This window comes from Salvelinus sp. IW2-2015, linkage group LG19 (genome assembly GCF_002910315.2).
Source record: "Salvelinus sp. IW2-2015 linkage group LG19, ASM291031v2, whole genome shotgun sequence".
Classification (NCBI taxonomy): Eukaryota; Metazoa; Chordata; class Actinopteri; order Salmoniformes; family Salmonidae; genus Salvelinus; species Salvelinus sp. IW2-2015.
Window position 1 is genome coordinate 24,029,826 of NC_036859.1, and position 25,163 is coordinate 24,054,988.

General features: G+C 41.1%; 1 protein-coding gene across 4 annotated transcripts in view; it reads right to left on the reverse strand.

Annotated features, from left to right (window-relative positions):
- Positions 1-13,723, reverse strand: part of LOC111979792 (extended synaptotagmin-2-B) — a 48,188-nt gene extending 34,465 nt beyond the window's left edge. For all 4 annotated transcript variants that reach the window (XM_024010500.2, XM_024010499.2, XM_024010498.2 and 1 more), the window contains exons 1-3: positions 13,564-13,723; positions 12,839-13,259; positions 298-339 (exon numbers count right to left, since the gene is read on the reverse strand). In XM_024010500.2, coding sequence (XP_023866268.1) covers positions 298-339; positions 12,839-13,252 — 456 coding nt within the window. In that variant the 5' untranslated portion in view covers positions 13,253-13,259; positions 13,564-13,723. The remainder of the gene's footprint in view (positions 1-297; positions 340-12,838; positions 13,260-13,563) is intronic.
- Positions 13,724-25,163: the final 11,440 nt, after the last annotated feature.

A 25,163-nucleotide genomic window follows, 5' to 3' on the forward strand; every position in this document is an offset into this window, starting at 1 on the left:
TGTACCACTTATCTAGAGCAGGGCAAGTGCTGCTGCCGGGAAAGTTGGTATTGGACAGGGTTCAAATACTATTTGAAATCATTTCAAATATGTTATCTGTGCTTGACTGAGCTTGCCTGGCTTGATGGACCAATACGATAGTCCCAAAACTGCAAAAACCCACTAATCTGGCACTCTAGGCAGGCTAGATGAAACAAAGTATTTAAACGATTTTGAACGTATTTGAAAGATCGTATTTGAACCCAGGTGTGGTTGGTGTACTGTAGGACAACGCACTGCAGTGAAGACGTTCAGTACCTTGTTGAGCCATTCCACTCGCTCCACATCTGGAAAATGAACCTGGAATGAAGAGAATAATGGATCAGTTCATATTCGTTCAAAATGTGAGCTGTCTGCAGAGATGCTGTGGGGTAGATGAAAACAATGTCACAATGTCATTACAGGTTGGTCAACAGTTTGACATTAAAACAGACATTCAATAAAGACTATAGGGACAATAGTCTAACACAATTGACATATTGACAGGATCAATCAAATAAAATCTGTCACATTCTTCGTAAACAACAGGTGTAGACTAACAGTGAAATGCTTACTTACGGGCCCTTCCCAACAATGCAGAGAGAAAAGTTACATTAATACAAGGAATACATACACAATGAGTAACGATAACTTGGCTACATAAAACGGGATACACCTGTACTTTGAGTTGTATGATGATTGTATACTAGTAATAGTCTAATTACATCTATATGAAAACACAACATATCACCTTTGTTTGGTTTGGTAGTAGTGTTTAATGGTGCTAAAGCAGCATGTCTAAAGCMCAGATGAAAGGGCTGATTCTGTGCATTGATTCAAAGACGAGGCTGCAGTATTTGGGGTCTCAGGCTGACAGCATGAGAACAGCACCAAGCCGCTCAGAGATAGCTGAGGCAGGGAGTCGACTGTGACAGATAAGCAGTTGGATTTACATAACTACCAGACAGACAGAGCTTCTGCAGGCAGGCTTAGGCTGAGTCCCAAATGGTACGCAATTCCCTATATACAGTGCATTCGGAAAGTATTCAGACCCATTTCATTTTTGCACATTTTGTTACGTTACAACCTAATTCCATAATGGACTCAATAGTTTTTCCCCCTCATAAATCTACACACAATACCTCATAAGGACAAAGCAAAAAGAGGTTTAGACATTTTTGCAAATGTATTAAAATTAAAACTGAAATATCACATTTACATACAGTACCAGTCAAAAGTTCACACACCTACTCATTCAGGGGTTTCTTATTTTTACTATTTTCTACACTGTAGAATAATAGTGAAGACATCAAAACTATGAAATAACCCATGGAATCATGTAAACAAAAAAAGCGTTAAACAAATAAAAATATTTTATATTTGAGATTCTTCAAATAGCCACCCTTTGCCTTGATGACAGATTTGCACACTCTTGGCATTCTCTTAACTAGCTTCATGAGGAACGCTTTTCCAATATTCTTGAAGGAGTTCCCACATATGCTGAGCACTTGTTGGCTGCTTTGCCTTCACTCTGCGGTCCAACCCATTCCAAAKCATCTCAATTGGGTTGAGGTTGGGTGATTGTGGAGGCCAGGCCATCTGATGCAGCACTCCATCCCTCTCCCTCTTGGTCAAATAGCCCTTACACAGCCTGGGAGGTGTGTTTTGGGTCAATGTCCCGTTGAAAAACAAATGATAGTCCCACTAAGCGCAAACCAGATGGGATGGCATATCGCTGCAGAATGCTGTGGTAGCCATGCTGGTTAAGTATGCCATGATTTCTAAATAAATCACTGACACTGTCTCCAGCAAAGCACCCCKACACCTCTTCCTCCATGCTTCACGGTGGGAACCACACATGCGGAGATCATCCGTTCACCTACTCTGCGTCTCACAAAGACAAGGCGGTTGGAACCAAAAATCTCAAATTTGGAAAAAGCACAGATTCCCYCCGGTCTAATGTCCATCGCTCATGTTTCTTGGCCCAAGCAAGTCTATTTTTATTGGTGTCCTTTAGTAGTGGTTTCTTTGCAGCAATTCGACCATGAAGGCCTGATTCATGCAGTCTCCTCTGAACAGTTGATGTTGAGATGTGTGTTACTTGAACTCTGAAGCATTTATTTGGGCTGCAATTTCTGAGGCTGGTAGCTCTAATGAACTTAACCTCTGCAGCAGAGGTAACTCTGGGTCTTCCTTTCCTGTGGCAGACCTCATGAGAGCCAGTTATCATATATGTAGAAAATAGGAAAAATAAAGAAAAACCATGGAATGAGTAGGTGTCCAAACGTTTAACTGGTACTGTAAGTATTCAGACCCTTTACTCAGTACTTTGTTGAAGCACTTTTTGCAACAATTACAGCCTTGAGTCTTTTTGGGTAGTGCACTACAAGCTTGGCACACCTGTATTTCGGGAGTTTCTCCCATTCTCCTCGGCAGATTCTCTCAAGCTCTGTCAGGTTGGAAGGGGAGCGTTGCTGCACAGCTATTTTCAGGTCTCTCCAGAGATGTTCAATCGGGTTGAAGTACGGGCTCTGACTCCAATGTTTCACACAGTTGTGCCAAGTTGGTTGGATGTCCTTTGGGTGAAGGAACATTGAGGCACATGGGAAATTGTTGAGTGTGAAAAACTCAGCAGCATTGCAGTTCTTAACACACTCAAACCAGTATGCCTGGCACCTACTACCATACTCCGTTCAAAGGCACTTACATCTTTTGTCTTGCCCATTCACCCTCAGAATGGCACACATACACAATCCATGTCTCAAGGCTTAAAAATCCTTCTTTAACCTGTCTCCTCCCCTTCATCTACAATGATTGAAGTAGATTTAACATCAATAAGAGCTGCCCCAACTGGCAGCCCGCGAGCCAAAATGGTTTTATTTGCCCCCTTCCTGAGTCAAAAAAACAAAAAAAACATTTTGTTGGTGTGGAATTTTCATTGCTGGACATAAGACTAAAAACACCAGGAAATCAGCGCCAAGTGATTTTAATTTAAGAAATATGTTCCCAAGTCTTCCCACGCATAATTGAGACACGTGATAGTATACAAATGTAAGCAAGGTTTGAAATTATTTTGTTTTAGTGAAACATTACATCTGTTTGCAAATTGACCACAAGAACCCCAGTCTACAAATTAGAAGAAAAAAGAAATAAAAATCGGTCCACGGCTGAATCTAGTTGATGATCCTTGGTCTATTTCATGGAAATAGTTCCTAATGTTTTGTACACTCAGTGTATATTTCCACACTAAATTGTTGGAATAATACTGTGAAATTGTGAAAATTATGATAATGCCCTTTTAGTGAAAGAGCTGTTTGAAAAGACCGCCTGAAACTTCAGCCTGTTTTGGTGGGATGGAGTTTGTCTGCCTGGTGACAACACCAGTAGGTAAATTAGTTAGAGAGTATCAAACCACTCTGCCAATAACAGCTTGTTTTCTGTTTCCCCATCCCAACTCAGACCACTCCCAGTCCTACCAAATTCTTGCTTGATAAATTGCTCTCGCGAAGAAGCTATTTTTATTTGACTGTAAGATCATGTTTATAAAACGCAATACCATGAACTCAAACCCAAATATCCTGGCATAAGTCTGCAGAATACTGTACAATGACATTTCTTTGTTTTCCTTGACAACTCCAATGCTGTGACACAATGAGGAAACCCATTCATTTCACAGATTAAAAAAAAAAGATACAAAAAAAAGAGTTCCCCCTTCAATTACACGTTGCCAGACCACTTTTCACTCCTTTTTAGGGTCTGTAGAATAACAGTAGAGGTTGCCTAGCAGCAGATTCCAGCCTGCCTTGTGAGTGAGAGATCCCCACAGCTAGTGGAAAAGAAAAGCAGAGGTTCACAGTAATTCCTCACAGGAGGAAAGCCAGCAGCTCTGACTCATTGTCAAGCTATTTCCTGGTTTGACTGAACAGTCAGTCTGATGGAATATGGTTTCCAACCAACAGACTCAGAGTGCATCAGCTTTAGTACCCCAGACAACACACCACAGTCAACAACAGAGTAGTCTGAATAACAGAAAACTGTCACACAATTAAACTGTGTGAAACTGTCACACAAGTCACAATGCAACTGCTAAAACTCTTTCTGATTCTGAACATAAACTTGTCAGATATTTAGAAAACTCATTCAACCCTGACTAATCTTAGCCAGTATGAATATACTGTATAGCTCATGGAGCTGTGTCTTATCAATGTATGTAAATATAATACTAATCTTATATCTCAGCAGCCATGAAGTGGAGCAATGTGGTCATCCCTCTCCTTATGACAGCTCATGGGAGAATCAAGCTGGGATGTTTCCCAAATGGCAACCTATTCCCCATATTGTGCTTAGAAACCTGGTTAAAACAAGTGCACTATATAAGGAATAGGGTGCCATTTGGGAAGAAGCCCTTCTGACAGCCCATGGGAGTCGTTCTGGCCTGGTGGAACCACAATCCCACAGAACAGCTGTTTAGAAATCCAGACCAGGGCAGCTAGATAGGGGTCATCGTCTCCTTCACTCACACACAAACACTATGCAATACCATGCTAAATCAGTGGACATTTACCATTAGAGGACTAATTTATGAGTTTACAGTATATTACAATTTCATTTTTGTTATACCACTTCATTCATAGAATGAAGTGGAGGGAAACTGTATAACAAAAATGAAATTGTAATATACTGTAATGGTGCTAGACACGGCAATACAAACTGTCTTGCTCTCACCAGCTATTTACATTTTGTTGGGTAGGAGAGAACATGTGACTGGTGGTTCCCTCAGAATAATGAATTTGTGACAGAGGTCAGTATTATTATAGCCTAGTACGAACCGTCCTGATCTCGCGAGCTTAAGACGAGGCTAGTATTATTATATCAGATTGCCATGGCTTCACCAAAACAAAGGTCCTCGTGCCATGAAACTATCACACATGCACTCATATATTCTGTTCTGTTACGAGGTCAAAAGTGACTCTGACACAGGCCCTAACTGTGTCAGAGGCATTACAGATCATCAGGTCAAAAGTGACTGCTTCAATTTCCAAGGGAGATTCTCATTTGTCCTCTCTCCTCCATGACCCGGAAACCGATAAGTGGTTGAGGAGAGAGCCAATTCGTTTATAGGCGAACAAATGAGGTTGCTCCCCTTCTCCATTACCTACTTCAGAGGATTCACAATAGTATCCTCACGGCAGGTAGCGCAGAAGTGTTTTATAATCATCCACATCCCCTTTAAAATCAGCTGTTGTCAAAGGAGAAAAGCTAGCACACATTTAAAAGTTTTACGCTAATTATCTTTTAATCTATAAAAATGCCTTGCACAACTACCTACATAAAATTTGTTTATCATTTTACACATTTATTTTGGTATTCCACCCCTGTAACTGTAATTTGACTGATGACGCACAAGTGGAAAAGGAGAGTCATTACATACAAGCGCATTTGTTTCCTCTACTCGATTACCTTTGACATTTTTCAAAAAGAGGCAAGGACAGGAAGGAGTTAGCAAAACCAATTAAGAATCGTCCAACTCAATCAGAAGATGCACATTCAGCAATTTCTGTACCATGGAAAATAGTCAGGTCAGTCGGCTAGCAATATATCATTGGTGGACAGTCAATAGCTCAGGACGAGTCATACTATATCACAAGACAGTTGTTCCCACCTATATTTAGGCCCTCAGGGTGGTGTGGGGCGGGACCCATAATCACCACAGGAGCCAAAGAGAGCCATTGTGGGGAGTATCAAATCACAGGCAGAACTTCACGGGCCTTTGTGGAAAATGATCTACAGTATGGCAATTACATGGTAACGGAATTATGCTGAGATTGAGATTATTTTAAAATGTATACCAAACAAAAACCATTGATTTAACAAAACCATACAACGCTATGCACAATGAGTACTTAACAATTTACACTAAAAGTTTTAGAAAAAAAACATTTACAGGAAGAACTGTGGGGATAAAGTTGTAACAGAATAAAACTGAGGGAGATTTTACCATAATTCTATTACCAAATTTTGCATCCGTATAATTTTTCCAGTAAATGTTTTTTAAGCAGCAAATAGAGTTGTATGGTTTGTTAAACGTTGAAATCAATGGTTTTAGTTTAGCAAACATTTTAAAGTGAAAAATCTGAGTCTCAGTGGAATTTCCCAGTATGTACCATACCATTAGAGCAACTAGAGCAGAACTAGATCACACACAACAGTGCATTCGGAAAGTATTCAGACCCTTTCACTTTTTCCACATTGTTACATTACAGCCTTATTCTAACATTTATTAAATCGTCCCCCCCCCCCATCAATCTCCACACAATATCCGATAATGACATAGCAAAAATAGGATTTTAGAAATTTTAGCAAATTTATTACAAATAAAAAACTGAAATAACACATTTACATTAGTATTCAGACCCTTTACTCAGCACTTTGATGAAGCACCTTTGGCAGCAATTACAGCCTCGAGTCTTCTTTGGTATAATGTTACATGCTTGGCACACCTGTATTTGGAGAGTTTCTCACATTCTTCTCTGCAGATCCTCTCAAGCTCTGTCAGGTTGGATAGGGAGCGTCACTGCACAGCTATTTTCAGGTCTCTCCAGAGACGTTCGATCGGGTTCAAGTCCGGGCTCTGGCTGGGCCACTCAAGGACGTTCAGAGACTTGTCCCGAAGCCACTCCTGCGTTGTCCTGTTGGAAGGTGAATCTGTGCACCAGTCTGAGTTCCTGAGCAGATTTTCAAGGATCTCTCTGTACTTTGAGGGGACAAGTCTCCCTCAATCCTCACTAGTTTCCCAGTCCCTGCAGCTGAAAAACATCCCCACAGCATGATGCTACTACCACCATGCTTTACCATAGGGATGGTGGCAGGTTTCTTCCAGACGTGACACTTGGCATTCAGGCCAAAGAGTTCAATCTTGGTTTCATCAGACCAGAGAATCAAACCAGAGAATCAGACCAGAGAATCAAACTCCAAGCGGGCTGTTTTATTTATTTTATTTAACTAGGTAAGTCAGTTTAGAACAAATTCTTATTTAAAACCCTAACCCCTATTGGACACCCAATCATGGCCGGATGTGATACAGCCTGGAATCGAACCAGGGTCTGTAGTGACACCTCTAGCACAGAGATGCAGTGCCTTAGACCGTTGTGCCACTCGGGAGCCCGGCTGTCATGTGCCTTTTATTGAAAAGTGGCTTCTGTCTGGCCACTCTACCATAAAGACCTGATCGGTGGAGTGCTGCATAGATGGTTGTCCTTCTGGAAGGTTCTCCCATCTCCACAGAGGACCTCTGGAGCTCTGCCAGAGTGACCATCAGGTTCTTGGTCACCTCCCTGACCTTCTCCCCCGATTGTACAGGAAGAGTCTTGGTGGTTCCAAACTTTTTCTAATAAAGAAGGATGAAAGCCACTGGACCTTCAATGCTGCAGACATTTTTTAGTCCCTTTCCCAGAACTGTGCCTCGACACAATCCTGTCTCGGAGCTCTATGGACAATTCCTTCAACCTCATGGCTTGATTTTTGCTCTGACATGCACTGTCAACTGTGGGACCTTATATAGACAGGTGTGTGCCTTTCCAAATCACGTCCAATCAATTGAATTTACCACAGGTGGACTCCAATCAAGTTGTAGAAACACTTCAAGGATGATCAATGGTAACAGGATGCACCTGAGCTCAATTTCAAGTCTCATAGCAGGATCTGAATATTTATGTAGACATGGTATTTTAGTTAATTATTTTGTATACATTTTCAAAATGTATAAAAACCTGTTTTCACTTTGTGATTATGGGGAAAAATGGAATTTAATCAATTTTAGAATAAGGCACAAAGGTAACAAAATGTGGAAAAAGTAAAGGGGTCTGAATACTTTCCCGAATGCACTATATTGTATACAGACAACTCAGGAAAGGGATTTAATCTTACGGTAGTAAATACACATAGTAGGCTAATTTAACAAGGATCTAAATCACCTTGTAAAACTAACTTCACATAGGCCTAAGTGTCCTCCCTTCCTCTTCAGTGACAACAAACTTTCATTTGTTTGCTTAAGTTACTGATTTGCCTGCCTGCTTAGAAGACACACCTCTGCTCTTGGTAAGTCACAAAGCACAGGGCCACAAGCTAACAATACAGGCCTAGCAAATAGAACATGATAGGTCTACTGGAACGTTTGAAATGTGATACAAATATCTAACCGTTATCAACTCAAATTCAAGCCTGTAAAAGCTTTGAGATGCTTCCGTCACAGCTCTCTATTTTGCTGTGTGTGTTTTCCCTACATCATCCATAAACTTGTCACAGTCACATTATCCAGTGAGTGAGCACTGTGATGACTGGACTGTCTTTTTCTCCAAAGTCACTGACAGTCTCATCACTCCCATGAGGAGACTGTGTGTGGAGGGGGTCTGGGTCATATGCAACAGCAGTACATGACTTCTGTTTGAACACGACTGCAGGTTTGAACGAGTTAAACAGGGCTTATTCTCTACTCCCTTTAGTCAGAGGCAGAACTCAAGAGCACAATGCTCTSTTCAACACTCATCGCTCCCATAAGACTGTGAAGGAAGTCACGGTCATAAAACAGCACAGGACCTGGATATTTGAAAGAATCAAACAAGGCCTATTCTCCCTGTAGTCAGAGGCAGAGCACAGCAGCATAAGGCTCTCTGTTCGACACACCACTGGACTGATTGCCCCACCCTTTGGCACATCACAGAGGGAGGCCCCACCCATGGCCATTATGACACACCATTAGAGAGCATAACAGAACAAGAGAGAGAGAAACCTCTACTCTATATAGACCATTTGACTAGACCAGTGCTTCCCTATGGTACACGGAACCCCAAGTAGTGCATGTTTTGGTTTTTGCCTTAGCACTACAAAGATGATTCAAATAAATCATCTAATCATCAAACTTAAATTATTTGAATTAGCTGTGTAATGCTAGGGTAAAAACCAAAGCATGCACCCTTTGGGGTCCCGAGTACCGAGTTTGGGAAACGCTGGACTAGACCTATATTTTGGAGGATGTATTTTGCTACACTTTAACAGTTTTTTCCCCTTGACAGCTTTACCTAATTACAGTCCAGCGATCCTGTTGTAAAAGAACTGAGGCCCAGTCAACCAGGGACAGACATGCCAGGCATGAACAGATTTATACTGACCTGAGCTCTGCCCTCAGATATCAATCGTCTGTCTTTTAAAAGGTTTCAAACTTTGAGTGCAGTGTACATCATCTTAACATATTGTTTAGTGAAGACAGAAAGCAAATTTGCCAATCTTAAGATTGCCAACTACTACTTGCATTGTTTTTGTGCATTATGTTCACAAAAGGATAACATAATATGATAACATAAAGCTTCACAGTATATCATAATAGCAATATTGTAATATGTTAACATGATATTCAAATGTACTGTACATATACACTACCATTCAGTTTGGGGGTCACTTAGAAATGTCCTTGTTTTTGAAAGAAAACCACATTTTTTGTCCATTAAAATAACATAAAATTGATCAGAAATACAGTGTAGACATTGTTAATGTTGAAATTACTATTGTAGCTGGAAACGACAGATTTTTTATGGAATATGTACATAGGAGTAGAGGCCCATCATCAGCAACCATCACTCCTGTGTTCCAATGGCACGTTGTGTTAGCTAATCCAAGTTTATTATTTTAAAAGGATAATTGATCATTAGAAAACCCTTTTGCAATTATGTTAGCACAGCTGAAAACTGTTGTCCTGATTAAAGAAACAATAAAACTGGCCTTCTTTAGACTAGTTGAGTATCTGGAGCATCAGCATTTGTGGGTTCGATTACAGGCTCACAAAGACTTTRTTTTGAAACTCGTCAATCTATTCTTGTTCTGAGAAATTAAGGCTATTCCATGTGAGAAATTGTCAAGAAACTGAAGATCTCATACAACACTATGTACTACTCCCTTCACAGAACAGCGCAAACTGGCTCTAACCAGAATAGAAAGAGGAGTGGGAGGCCCCGGTGCACAACTGAGCAAGAGGACAAGTACATGAGTGTGTCTAGTTTGAGAAACAGATGCCTCACAKGTCCTCYACTGGCAGCTTCATTAAATAGTACCCACAAAACACCCGTCTCAACGTCAATAGTGAAGAGATGACTCCAGGATGCTGGCCTTCTAGCTAGAAAATACAGTTCTTGGGAAGTGTGTGCTTCTTTCTGTCAAATTGTTTTAACAAAACAGTCCACAAAACTACCACATCGCCTATCATGCCTCATTCCAGGCATATTTGCTGAAACAACTAGCATGCCTGTGTCCCAAGTAGCACCTTATTCCCTTTGTAATGCACAGGGCCTATAGGACTGGTTAAATGTAGTGACCTATGTAGGTAATAGGGTGCCATTTTGGACACAGTCAGAGAGGGCATGGGTCACCGACACCAAGGCCTGCTGCATTTGTTTAATAAAGCTCCAACAATTGTATCGTGGATCACATCACAATCAATGCCACCACTCCTGACAGACAGRGCTTCTTACACAGTGTTTCTTACTAGTGATTTTCTAAATGTCAGACTCTGGAGCAGGTTTCTGACAATAACCAAGACAAGTTGTGTCTGGAATTGATTGTGCTATATATTAACCAAAGCTGCCTGTACTTGCCCTAGCTTAGAGTGAAATGTCAAAACCTGTCAGATCTACAATAAGTACCCATTACAGGGCATAGAAATACCTGAATAAATTAGGTGGGTTCGGGAGAATAGAAAGTAATAATCCCATCAGATCACATAGCCTATCAGAGCCCTAGCACACACAAACTGCATAAGTATTCAGACCCTTTGTTTAGGCAACCCTAAACTAATTCAGGAGTAAAATGTGGCTTAACAAATCACATAATAAGTTACATGAAATAATCAGGGTTGTCAAGATATTTGAATGACTACCCCTTCCTCTGTCCCCCATACATGCAACATCTGTAAGGTCCCTCAGTCAAGTATTGAATTTCAAGCACAGATTCAACTACAAAAGACCAGGGTCTTTCGAAAGCCTCATAAAGAAGGGCAGTGATTGGTAGATGGGTAACAATAACAAATCAGACATTGAACATCTCTTTAAGCATGGTCAAGTTAATGATGCTGTGGATGATGTATTAAACCACCCAGACACATCAAAGATAGTCTTCCTTCTGAACTGAGCTGCAGGACAGGAATTAAACTGCTCAGTTATGTTAACATGAGGCCATTGGTGATTTTAAAAACAGCTAGAGTTCAATGGTTGTGATGGGAAAAAACTGAGGATGGATAAATAACACTGTAGTGACTCCACAAAATACAAATATACAGAATAAAAATATTCCAAAACATGAATCTTGTATGCATCAAGGCACTAAAGTAATACTGAAAAATATGTAATAAAACAAACACAGCAAAGGAATACACTTTTTGGCCTAAATGCAAAGCCTTATGTTTGGGGGCAAATCCAACACATCACTGAGTAACTGCCTCCTTATTTTCAAGCATGGTGGTGGCTGCTTGACATGGTACAGTATGGGTATGTTGACATCAGCAAATACTGGAGAGTTTTTGCAGAATAAAAAGAAACATGGAGCTAAACACAGGCAAAWTCCTTGAAGAAAACCTGCTTTACACCAGGGACTGGGAGAGGAATTCACCTTTCAGCAGGATAATAACCTACAACAAAAGGACAAATCTTCACTGAAGTTCGTTACCAAGAAGACAATGAATTTCTCAGTGGCCAAGTTACAGTTTTGACTTAAATCTGTTTGAAAATCCCCAAGATCTTGACAGAGCTTGAAGAATTGAGGGGGGGAAAAATATGGACAATTATTACACAATCCAGGTGTGCAAAGCTCTTAGACACCCAAGAAGGCTTACAGCTGATCGATGCTGTAAGGTGATTCTAACATGTATTGACACAGGTAGCTGAATACTTATGCAACAATTATACTTTAGTTATTTCATTTTTATTCATCTTTAAAAAATATATATATATATAAATAATAATGTCTTCCACTTTGACAGAGTATTTTGTGTAAATTGTTGACAAAAAATTACAATTAAATCAATCCCACTTTTTAACACAAAATGTGAAAAAATCCAAGTGGTCCAAATACTTTCGCAAGGCACTGTATATGTGCATAGCTACCTCAATTACCTCGTACCCCTGCACATCGACTCAGTACTGATACTCACTGTATATATAGCCATGTGTCACTTTTTATTTTTAATTGGATCTTTCTTTTATTGTTGGAAAAGGACCCGCTGTCACTGTTAGTGATGCATGTGACAAATTATTTGAGCATAAAACCATTATATATATTTTTTACTTAAGCCAGTTAAAAGGAGTTGGGTGGATCACCTCTTAGTGTCAGACTGTTGCTGGATTGATATATTGCCGAATCTCAATCTTTTGGAGTTCAGCCATATTCTCCTCCCTCCCTTATAGTATAACTAAACCAGGCCATCCTCAGAAGAAACTCAGAACTTCTCTGACACAGCAGGTACATGGGGTCAGTACAGATCTAGATAGCTACTCTGATTGCCATGGGCTATATGGACCGTTTACAATTCGACTGTCCATGAGGGCATTCGACTGTCCATGAGGGCTGTTGAGCAGTATACTGTCAACCACAGTGWTGTGGGGAAAGTGAACTGCGGTTTCAAGTTGTGAAACAATCACGTTGATTAGCAACACTAATCTGGATGGGGGGGATACCATTGACAAGACTATTCATCTGTAACACCTGACCAGGAAAAAAAGTTGTTAGCTATGTTAGAAGCTTTAAAATGTTTAACTCAATAAAACAAAGTCATTCTTACCCATGGTGGCAACTCAGAGGTCGACAAATGTTGTTTGACAGTTTTCTCTTCATGCTCCAAGAACGCCAAGGCACGGGTCAGTCTGTTGTTTTTATGCCCTTGATTTCTTCTCCACCAGAAAAAGATGGCAAGCCCTATTAGAACCCAACTGAAGCTGAACTCAAAATATCCCAACACATAAATGGGAAAAATAACGATGAAGGTCTTGGCAAATTTTATCCACATCCGAGTGGCGTCTGTGACGGAGGACTGTGGCTCATCTCCCAGTTCCACCGGGGCGATTGGGGTCGTAGGGCTGACTGGAGGGCTCGGCGTTGTCGGTCCATTTTCCTTGGCTGTTGTTGGTCCTGTGGAAATTGTCTTTCCAGAATCCGCTCCTTGAGCTCCACTGTTTGCTGCTGCCGCTCTTCTCATTGCCACTCTACAAAGAAGTTTCAGAATAGAGAGAGCAGAATAAGCGATACAGACATAAAACATTTTACATACACAATGTATATTCTACAATGTAACAACAACACGCTGACAAGTCAAAATGTTGCAACCACAGCCGCTGGAATAATTATGATTGATGTAATCATAGTAGTTAGTTCAGAGCGAAGGGCTCAGCGACCTGTCAATCTGCTCCGTGGTTTATGAAGGAGTTTCCTAACAGCCGCAAATGAACCGCTATTTCGCCAAACTTGTGTTAACCTTTTTTATTAAATAACATAAATACTCTTCCTCACCCGTTTCCGTATTCGACATCCGTAATCCTTTGAATTCAGTGTACCAGTCCCGTACACTGTATGGGTTCCTTCGACTAGTTAAGTTTCCAATGTAGCCCAATAATCCCTTAACCACATCCTGCTTTAGAGTGCGTTTCTCTTCTACACGCACACAACACAATATGACCAGCCCCCTTCTAATTTTTCTAACAGGAAATTGTCATTGTCAAGATAGGTCAAACACAGGGAGGGATTTTTGAAAATAGGATTTCCAAGCGCCATCTCGTGGATACTTGTCTCGTGCACACTCGCACAGTGCAATTACTTATTATTCTGAACCAACAGAATAGTCTAATAATCTATTTTCCAACATCAAATATTTAGGGTTGCTATAAAAGTATGGTAGTACAACTAGTAGAGATTATGGGATGCAGCAGTGGCTTTTTACTGTGTACTGTACCTGTCATCTATGATCACACCGTGCACAAAACATAATGTACTAAGGTATTTTGTCCACTAGATGCCAATAGAGACTTGAAACTGTGCTGTAGCCTATAACTAAGCACTATTGAATGTGCCAATTACCAGTTGGTAAGTTGCATGGATAATAGTAGTTGGAACAGATCATTCATTACCAAGGTATAATCATACTGAAATTATTAGAATGATAGATTCCAATGATCTAGGCTACAATATAGCGACCCTGTGATAGTATCACTGTCTACACAGTCCATTGCCTATGCCATATAGGATATTTTGAATGGGCTATCAGTTCAAATAGTAGACAGGACAGCAGTCCCTGAATGGTAGAGTATGATACAAGATGTCAAAGAATCTGATGGTCTTCGAATGTTGAAATGACAATGTATACATCTCCAGCTACATTAACCATACATGGAAGCTGATGGAGTATAGGTATAGACATCCTGAATAGAGCCCTCATAGGACTGATGCAGTGGATTAAATATATATGCGCAGTGCCCACTTATCCCAGAAGCCAGCAGCACCAATGTGTGGGAGGAAACACCTTACACCGTGTCAGCGTGAACTGTGCCCCGCCGGCCACAGGAGTCGCTACTGCACYATGGGACAAGGACATCCCTGCTGGCCAAACCCRCCCCTAACCCGGACGACGCTYGGCCAATTGTGCGCTGCCGCATGGGTCTCCCGGTCACGGCCGGCTGCGAGGGAGTCTGGACTCGAACCTAGAATCTCTAGCGGCACAGCAACTACTGCGCCACTCGGGAGGCCGCAGTGGGGTAAATACAACCACCATTGAAACACACAATTGTGTGGCATCCCTGTAGCCCTATTGACATTCATATAATCTGATACCATCTGATATGCTGATGCATGAACAAATATAATAAAATTATTCAATTTCTATGGCAGGAACAGTTCTATTCAAGAAATGCCTGCAATGGATTTAACTGATTGTAGTTGTAGGTGCATTGCTATATATCTCATATGTAGAATTTGAAGTGAATGTACAAGCTCTTTCTCAAACCATCATCAAGCAAGGTACACTCTTAGAAAAATCAAATCAAATCAAATCAAATTAAGTACAACAGGTGTAGACCTTTCCGTGAAATGTTTACTTACCAACAATGCAGGTGTAAGAAAATAGAGTTAAGAAAAKATTTATTAAATAAATAAAGTAAAACCATTTTCAATAATAGGTAACACAAACAGTATCAAGTCAATGTGCGGGGTACAGGTTAGTCGAGGTAATTTGTACATGTAGGTAGTGGTAAAGTGACGATGCATAGAAAATAAACAGCGAGTAGCAGAAGAGTAAAAAGAAAGGGGTGGGGGGTCAAGGCAAGTATTCCGGGTGACCATTGTATTAATTGTTAAGCAGCCTTATGACTTGGTGGTAGAAGCTGTTAAGGAGCCTTTTGGACCTAGACTTGGCGCTCCGGTACCACTTGGCGTGCAGTAGCAGAGAAAACAGTCTATGACTTAGGTGATGGTAGACAATGACAATTATTTGGGCCTTCCTCTGACACCGCCTAGTATATAGGCCCTGGATGGCAGGAAGCTTGGCCCCAGTMATGTACAAAGATGTACGCACTACCCGCTGTAGTGCCTTGCGTTCGGAGGCCGAGGAGTTGCCATACCAGGCAGTGATGCAACCAGTCAGGATGCTATCGATGGTGCAGCTGTAAAACCTTTTGAGGATCTGAGGACCCATCCAGTCTCCTGAGGGGAATAGGTTTTGTCGTGTCCTCTTCACGACTGTCTTGGTGTGCTTGGACCATATTAGTTTGTTGGTGATGTTGGTGATGTTCCAAGGAACTTGAAGCTCTCAACCTGCTCCAATGCAGCTCCGTCGAATAGAATGGGGTGTGCTCGGTCTTCCTTTTCCTGTAGTCCACAATCATCTCCTTTGTCTTGATCACGTTGAGGGAGAGGTTGTTGACCTGGCACCACACGGCCGTGTCTCTGACCTCCACCCTATAGGCTGTCTCATCGTTGTCGGTTTGCAAGCCCTGCCACATCCGACGAGCGTCGGAGCCGGTGTAGTACGATTTGATCTTAGTCCTGTATTGACGCTTTGCCTGTTTGATGGTTCGTCAGAGGGCATAGCGGGATTTCTTATAAGTTTCCGGGTTAGAGTAGAGTCCCGCTCCTTGAAAGTGGCAGCTCTACTCTTTAGCTCAGTGCGGATGTTGCCTGTAATTCAGCTTCTGGTTGGGGTATGTACGTACACTGTGGGGACAACATCATCAATGCACTTATTGATGAAGCCAGTGACTTATGTGGTGTACTCCTCAGTGCCGTCGGAAGAATCCCGGAACATATTCCAGTCTGTGCTAGCAAAACAGTCCTGTAGCTTAGCACCGAGTCACTGGTGCTTCCTGCTTTAATTTTTGCTTGTAAGCAGGAATCAGGAGGATGGAATTATGGTCAGATTTGCCAAATGGAGGGCAAGGGAGAGCTTTGTAGTCATCTCTGTGTGTGGAGTAAAGGTGGTTTACTCCACTGGTTGCACATTTAACATGCTGGTGGAAATTTGGTAAAACAGATTTAAGTTTCCCTGCATTAAAGTCACCGGCCACTAGGAGCGCCGCCTCTGGATGAGCGTTTTCCTGTTTGCTTATGGCGGTATACAGCTCATTGAGTGCAGTCTTATTGCCAGCATCGGTCTGTGGTGGTATGTAGACAGCTATGAAAATTTACAGATGAAAACTCTCTAGGTAAATAGTGTGGTCTACAGCTTATCATGACATACTCTACCTCATGTGAGCAAAACCTCGAGACTTCCTTAGATATCGTGCACCAGCTGTTATTTACAAATATACAAAGACCGCCACCCCTCGTCTTACCAGAGGTTGCTGTTCTATCCTGCCGATACAGTGTAAAACCCGCCCACTGTATGATATTCATGTCGTCATTCATCCACGACTCGGTGAAACATAAGATATTACAGGTTTTAATGTCCCGTTGGTAGTTTAATCTTACTCGTGGGTCATCTATTTTAATTTTCCAATGATTGCATGTTTGCCAATAGAACGGATGGCAGTGGGGTTTTACTCGCTTGCCTACGAATTCTGAGAAGGCAGCCCGACCTGCGCCTCCTTTTTCTCTGTCTTCTCTTCACGCAAATGACGGGATGTGGGACTGTTCCCGGGAAAGCAGAATATCTTTCAAGTCGGACTCGTCGGACTCGTTAAAGGAAAAAGCTTCTACCAGTTTGTGGTGAGTAATCGCTGTTCTGATGTCCACAAGTTATTTTTGTCATAAGAGATGGTAGCAGCAACATTATGTACAAAATAAGTTAAAAAATAAGTTAAAAACAACGCAAAAAAATTTACAAAATAAAACATCAACCATTTTCTCTCTACAGCTTATCATGAGGTACTCTTATCATGAGGTAAGAGGTACTCTTATCATGAGGTACTCTACAGCAACGGGGGYYAAAAAAAATACAGATGAAAACTCTCTAGGTAGATAGTGTGGTCTACAGCTTATCATGAGGTACTCTACCTCAGGTGAGCAATATCTCAAGACTACCTTAATATTAGACATCGCGCATCAGCTGTTATTGACAAATAGACACAAACCCCCACCTCTTGTCTTACCGGACGTAGCTGTTCTGTCCTGCCGTTGGATGGAAAATCCAACCAACTGTATAATTCAATTCAATTCAATTCAATTGACTTTATTGACATGGCAAGTTATTATTACTTACATTGTCAAAGTATACATATCGAAAAATTTAAAATATAAAATATATATGTATATATATACACAAAATATATATATATTTATATATAAATAAATGGTGGGACTAACAGCAATAATAATAGTAGTAGTGGACATGGGATTACCATTAATAACAGCTACAACAACAATATTAATCAGAACAACAATACATTAAAGCAACACAGTTTAGTTAGACCAGTCAACATGACTGAGAAGACACATGACGGTACGAAAGACAAAACAAAACTAAGCTAAATGGGAAATATTATCAACATTACTTTGCATTTTTCACTGCTGTCCCTCAGGCTTGTGCAGAGGACACATATTGGCTGCCAAAACTGCACATTTTGGCTTTTCACCCAATAAATATTTGAATTTTTCTTCATCTTTTATAGTTTCAAATTCTTTGTATTGAATTATAAATTTGGGAAAGAAATATGCTCTTAGGTCTGAGTATTTGTCACAGTGTAGTAGGAAATGCACTTCTGTCTCTACCTCTCCCCTGGAGCAGAGTGAGCACAGCCTGTCCTCTCTGGGCAGCCAGGTTTGTCTGTGACGACCGGTCTCTATAGCCAGACTGTGCTCACTAGTCTGTACCTAGTCAATGTTTTCTCTCAGTTTTCTATCAGTCACAGTGGTCAGATAGTCTGCCACCATCTACTGTCTGTTTAGAGCCAAATAGCATTGAAGTTTACTTTGATTTTTTTTGGTGTCTTTCCAATAGGTTATATATTTTTCTTTTTGTTTGTGATGATTTGGTTGGGCCAGATTTTCTGAGGCTGTCCCGAGGCTCTGTGGGTTGGTTTGGGGTGGTGAACTGAGCCCAGAAACAGCTGGCTGAGGGGACTCTTCTCTGGTTTCATCTCTTGACATTGTAGAGCTGTGTGATGGAATGTTTTAGGTTACTTGTTTTAGATGGTTGTAAAATTGATGGCTCTTTTTTCTATTCGAATGAGGAGGGATATTGGCCCAATTCTGCCCTACATGCGTTATTTGGAGTTTTTCTTTGTACTTGCAATCAGTCTTGCAAAACTCTGCATGCAATACTTCAATTGGATGTTGTCCCATTTAGTAAATTCATTATTAGAGAGTGGACCCCGTACCTCACTGCCATATAGAGCAATTGGTTCTATAACTGATTGAAAAATTTTGAGCCAGATTCTAATTGGAATTTCAATTTGATGTTCCTTTTAATGGCATAGAATGCTTTCTTGCTTTGTCTCTCAGCTCATTCACAGCCATGTGAAAGCTACCTGTGTTGCTGATATTTAGTCCTAGATATGTGTAGTTTGTTTTGTGTGTTCTAATAGAACTGTGTCCAAATAGAATTTATATTTGTCATCTCTATTTCCGACCTTTTTTGGAATATCATTATATTTGTTTTTTTTAGGTTAACGGTCAGAGCCCAAGCTGACAGAACCTGTGAAGATGATCTAGGTGTTGCTGTAACCCCTTTAGTGGGAGACAGCAGCACCAGGTCATCTGCGTACAGCAGACACTTGATTTCAGTGTTGTGTAGGGTGATACCAGAGTGCTGCCGATTCTTCTAATGTTTTTGCCAATTCATTAATGTAGATGTTAAATAATGTTGGACTTATTGGGCAGCCCTGTTTCACTCCCCGCCCCTGAGAGAAGAAGTCTGTTTGCTTGTGCCAATTTTAACCGCACATTTGTTTTTAGTGTACATTGATTTAATAAAATCATATGTTTTCCCTCCAATACCACTTTCTATTAGTTTATAAAAAAGACACTTCGTGCCAAATTGAACAAATGCTTTCTTGAAATCTACAAAACACGAGTAGATTTTGCCTTTGTTTTGGTAACTTGTTTATCAATTAGAGAGTGGGAGGGTGTAAATGTGGTCAGTTGTACGATAATTTTTAGAAATCCAATCTGGCTTCTGCTCAGGACGTTGGGTTCGTCAAGGAAATGATGTAGTCTGCTATTTATAATACTGCAGAGAATTTTCCCCAAGTTGCTGTTAACGCATATTCCTCTGTAATTATTTGGGTCAAATTTGTCTCCATTTTTATAGATTGGTGTGATCAGTCCCTGGTTCCAAATATCGGGGAAAATACCTGCAGTGAGGATAAATGTTGAAGAGTTTGAGTATAGCCAATTTGAATTTGTGGTCTGTATATTTGATCATTTCATTTAAGATCCCATCAGCACCACAGGCCTTTTTTGGTTGGAGATTGCATATTTTTCCAATAATTCTTCTTCTGTAATTGGGTATCCACAGGATTCTGATAGTCTTTGACTGCTAATTCAAGGATTTGTAATTTTTTCTGTTATATCTTTTTGTTCTGGGCTCTTGTTATATTGCTGTAGAGGTTTGCAAAGTGATTTCTCCACATATCCCCATTTTGGATAGCCAACTCCTCATTGATGAGGTTTGTTTAATTTATTCCAATTCTCCCAGAAGTGGTTTGATTCTATGGATTCCTCAATTCCATCCAGCTGATTTCTAATGTTGCTGTTCTTTTTTGTTCCCTTTAGGTGCTCGTATTGGTATTGCTTCAGTGTTTCCCCATATTGAAGGCGTATATTTTTGTTGTCTGGTTCTCTGTGTTTTTGATTAGATATATTTCTCAATGACTTTCTTAGATTTTTGCAATCATTATCAAACCATTTTTCATTATCTGTTATTTTTGGTTTGCTCTTATGCTTCTTTAGATTAGCCAAGGAGGCTAATTTGTCAAATATAAAGTTTATGTTCCTAACGGCCAAATGTACACCTTCATTGCTGAAGGAGAATGTTAAGGCTAAAAAGTTGTCCAGGAGAGATTGTATTTTTTGGCTACTAATTGCTTTTTGGTAGATGTCCCTCAGTGTATATCCGTGTCGTTGTTCAGTCACGACTCGGTGAAACATAAGATATTACAGTTTTTAATGTCTTGTTGGTAGGATAGTCTGGAAAGGAGCTCATCCAGTTCATTCTCCAGTAATTACACGTTGCCAATAGAACGGATGGTAGAGACGGGTTACCTACACGCCAACGAATTCTCACAAGGCACCCTGATCTCCGGCTCCCTGTATTTCCTTCTTTTCTTCATGTGAATGATGGGGATTTGGGCCTTGTCTGGGAGCAGCATTATATCCTTCGCTTCAGACTCATTAAAGAAATATCTTGATCCAGTTTGAGGTGAGTAATCGCTGTTCTGATATCCAGAAGCTCTTTTCAGGCATAAGAGATGGTAGCATCAACATTATGTACAAAATAAGTTACAAACAATGCAAAAAAACACACAAAATAGCACAATTGGTTAGGAGCCCATAAAACGGCAGCAAATCCCCTACCGCGCCATTATGATCAAAAGGGTTCTTCGGCTGTCCCCATTGGATAACCCTTTATGGTTCCAGGTAGAACCCTTTTGGGTTCCATGTAAAACCCTCTGTCGGAAGGGTTTTACATGGGTTCTTCAAAGGGTTCTCCTATGGGGACAGCTGAAGAACCCTTTTAGTTTCTAGATAGCACCTTTTTTCTAAGAGTGTACACATGTTGGATGTAACATTAACAAGTTCGCTCATTTTGGAGTCAGTCTCCTAAAGAACATTTAAAACAATATTGTTATGAATTATGCAACCCAATGAGGGTAGCAGCGGAGCACAGCAGAAGTGTAGAGGAAAGATTCCATCTGCCTGCCTGTAGGCCTACATTTATTAGGGGTTATTTTATGGAATTATAGAATCTCTATGGGTTCTTTCCTATCCATTGAGGGTTTCCTGGTAAAACGCTGCATCCTTTTCAAAGGAAAATGTACTGTGTTCATCACTGATCTCTGTGAGCAGTTCAAGGGCCCTGTGACTGATTGAATTGGAGTTCATTTTATCATAGCTGGAGGGGTTGTCTAGTAGTGTGTGTGTGTGGGGGGTAACTTTTGTTTGGCACAATTTAATGGGGATTGTTTCCATAAATAGTAAATGAGGCTGTGGAGTGTGTGTGTGTGTGTGTTACTAGATTGCCTGTGGGATGAAGGACTCATTCTTTATTAAAGAAAATAACAACGTGATTAAATGCAATAGGACACTATTAGATCTTTCACTTCTGTGTATTAAACTGTCGATGACGAGTGAACAATTACACAAGTAGACAACACTGTTTCTCACATTGCAATTGATGAATGTGTTCTGTGCTAATTCACAGCACAATGCTCATGAGAACATGATGCTGTGGGAACCGTACTGAGCAGAAAATGCAAAAAAGTTGCCAGTTCAATAAAAGTAAGTTTCTAATGTAAGTAAAAGTGTTGCTACTGGAACAATGAGAGTCACATGGTATCTATATGGAGTTCTATGGAGACTCACCACGTGACAGTGAAAGACATGTTAGGCATTCCCATTCGAATTCCATTTTAGAAGGTACATCACTTTTCTGTCATTATGAGAGAGATTATCAAGCTGAATAATGAATAGAGAAGTTTTCTGAAGGACAGGCTCTGCACATAGACCATCTCATACATTTTATTTAACCGTCATAAGTCCTGTACAAAATACATGAATGCATTACTTTTTGACACTTTATCTTTGTATTTTTGATGACAAAATTGTTATCTTTATATTGACTATAGCCTACATTGATCACCGACAGTATTACTTTACTAATTATATATGTATAACATAAAAGGAGGAACATCAGAGTATAAAGTACATAGTCCTGAATAGGGTTGCAAAATTGGTTTTCCAGAAATCCTGGTTGGATGATTCCGGATTTCCTGTTTATTCCCTCAGTGTAGGATAAGGGCTTGTAAGTAACCAATTAACTGTAATAACATTTGATTTGATTTAGATTTTATTTAACTCCAGGAACATGCAACCAGGATTTCGGGAAAACCAGGGAAGTTATTGAAAGTTCCAGGAATTTTGCAACCCTAGTCCTTTACATTGGTTATTCTAAAACCAACTCATCTCTCCATTATGTATTCATCTTTATACCAAAGAACAATGCCAATGTAAAAGTCAACATTGGAGATTCAGTCTTGCAAACTGCATGTATGATAATGGTGAATGGGAAGCTTTTCAAGAATACAGAGTAGCATGACGAGCATTCAGACCTCATGGGGACAGTAATGGACAGTATGAGTTTTAAAGGTGCAATCTCTGATCTGGGAATCTGTCCAATGCTCATTTAAATTATTGATATACTCATTGATTATTGAAGAATATAACTTCAACTGCCCCATGCTTACGCAATCATGAAGCCAAAATATAAGGTTGTTTACCTTTACGGTTTGTAAACAATGTATTTAAAACCAATGTACAGTATATCTTCATATTATGAAACTAGGATACTTAGAAACTACTGTATAATGTTGATGTATTTGGCAATCAGTCCTTGAATTCATAACTCCTTCGGTTTCCCTAGCAACTGCACATTTTGGGCTCCCTGTTCATGAGACTCGTTAGCTAGCTACTTTTTCGCTGCCTGCCCAGCTGATAAAGGCCTAATAAAACATTTTCAATAGTGATTGAAGACTGAAGGGCGCATGTTACTGTTGGGAGAAGGAGTGGAAGGGGAGAAAAACATTCAAAAACATACAGTGGGAAGAAAAAGTATGTGAACCCTTTAGAATTACCTGGATTTCTGCATAAATTGGTCATAAAATGTTATCTGATCTTCATCTAAGTCACAACAATAGAGAAACACAGTCTGCTTAAACTAATAACACACAAACTGTAAGGATCGACGCAGGAGATGAGAAGCAGGTACAGGGAGTGAAGGTTTAATAGCTGACGGACATGAAACGGAACAGGAACAGCGTCTAGACAGGAACACATAACAACAATTAATGCGGACACAGGGAACACCGCAGAGGAACAGACAGATATATACAGGGGGTAATCAACAATGTGATGGAGTCCAGGTGAGTCCTATGAGCGCTGCTGTGCGTAATGATGGTGACAGGTGCATGTAAAGAAGGGTAGCCTGGCGCCCTCGAGTGCCAGAGAGGGGGAGCGGGTGCAGGCGTGACAGTACCCTCCCCCCTCTAGGGGCACCACCCGGCGTCCCACCTGAGCAAGCCTGGCAAGCCAGTTGAGGCGTGGGAGCCTGACGATCCGGCTGAGGTGTGAAAGCCTGACGATCCCGCTGCGGCGGATAAGCCCGATGGGCCGGCTGAAGCATGACGTGATGTGGGAACCTGCCGAGCCAACCGAGGCAAGGAAACCTCTCGAGCCAGCTATGGCGTGACAGCCAGACGAGCCAGCTTAGGCACCCCCGGTTCCATCGGCGGCGGAATCCAAGCCCGACGTCACCAACGAAACAAAAAACTCATGGGCAAGCTGAGGCATAGGAGCCCAACAAGCCGGCTGAAGCATGACGTAGGATGGGAACCTGCCGAACCAACCGGGGCAAGGAAACCTCTTGAGGCAGCTAGGGCATGACAGCCCAATGAGCCAGTTTAGGCACCCCCGGTTCCATCAGCGGTGGCCCCCAGGTCCGACGTCACCAACAAAACAAAACAACAACAAAAATTCCCTGATGCTTCTTGTAATGGTGTCCGCATTCTGTAAGGAAGCAGGTACAGGGAGTGAAGGTTTAATAGCTGACGGACATGAAACGGAACAGGAACAGCGTCTGGACAGGAACACATAACAATAATTGATGCGGACACAGGGAACACCGCAGAGGAACAGACAGATATATACAGGGGGTAATCAACAATGTGAAGGAGTCCAGGTGAGTCCTATGAGCGCTGCTGCGTGTAATGATGGTGACAGGTGCGTGTAAAGAAGGGCAGCCTGGCGCCTTCGAGCGTCAGGGAGGGGGAGCAGGAGCAGGTGTGACACAAACAATTATAATGTTTCATGTCTTTATTGAACACACCACGTACACATTCACAGTGCAGGTTGGAAAAAGTATGTGAACCCTTGGATTTAATAACAAGTTGACCCTCCTTTGGCAACAATAACCTCAACCAAACGTTTTTGTAGTTGCGGAACAGACCTGCGCAACGGTCAGGAGGAATTTTGGACCATTCCTCTTTACAAAACTGTTTCAGTTCCTCAATATTCTTGGGATGTCAGGTATGAACTGCTCTCTTGAGGTCATGCCACAGCATCTCAATCAGGTTGAGGTCAGAACTGACTGGGCCACTCCAGAAGGTGTATTTTCTTCTGTTCAAGCCATTCTGTCTTTTGGGTCGTTGTTCTGTTGCATCACCTAACTTCMGTTGAGCTTCAATTGGCGYACAGATAGCCTTGCATTGTCCTGCAAAATGTCTCGATAAACTTGGGAATTCATTTTTCCGTCGATGATAGCGAGCAGCAAAGCATCCCCAAACCATGATGCTCCCTCCACCATAGTTTACAGTTGGGATGATGTTTTGATGTTGGTGTGCTGTGCCTTTTTTTCTCCACACATAGTGTTGTGTGTTCCTTCCAAACAACACAACTTTAGTTTCATCTGTCCA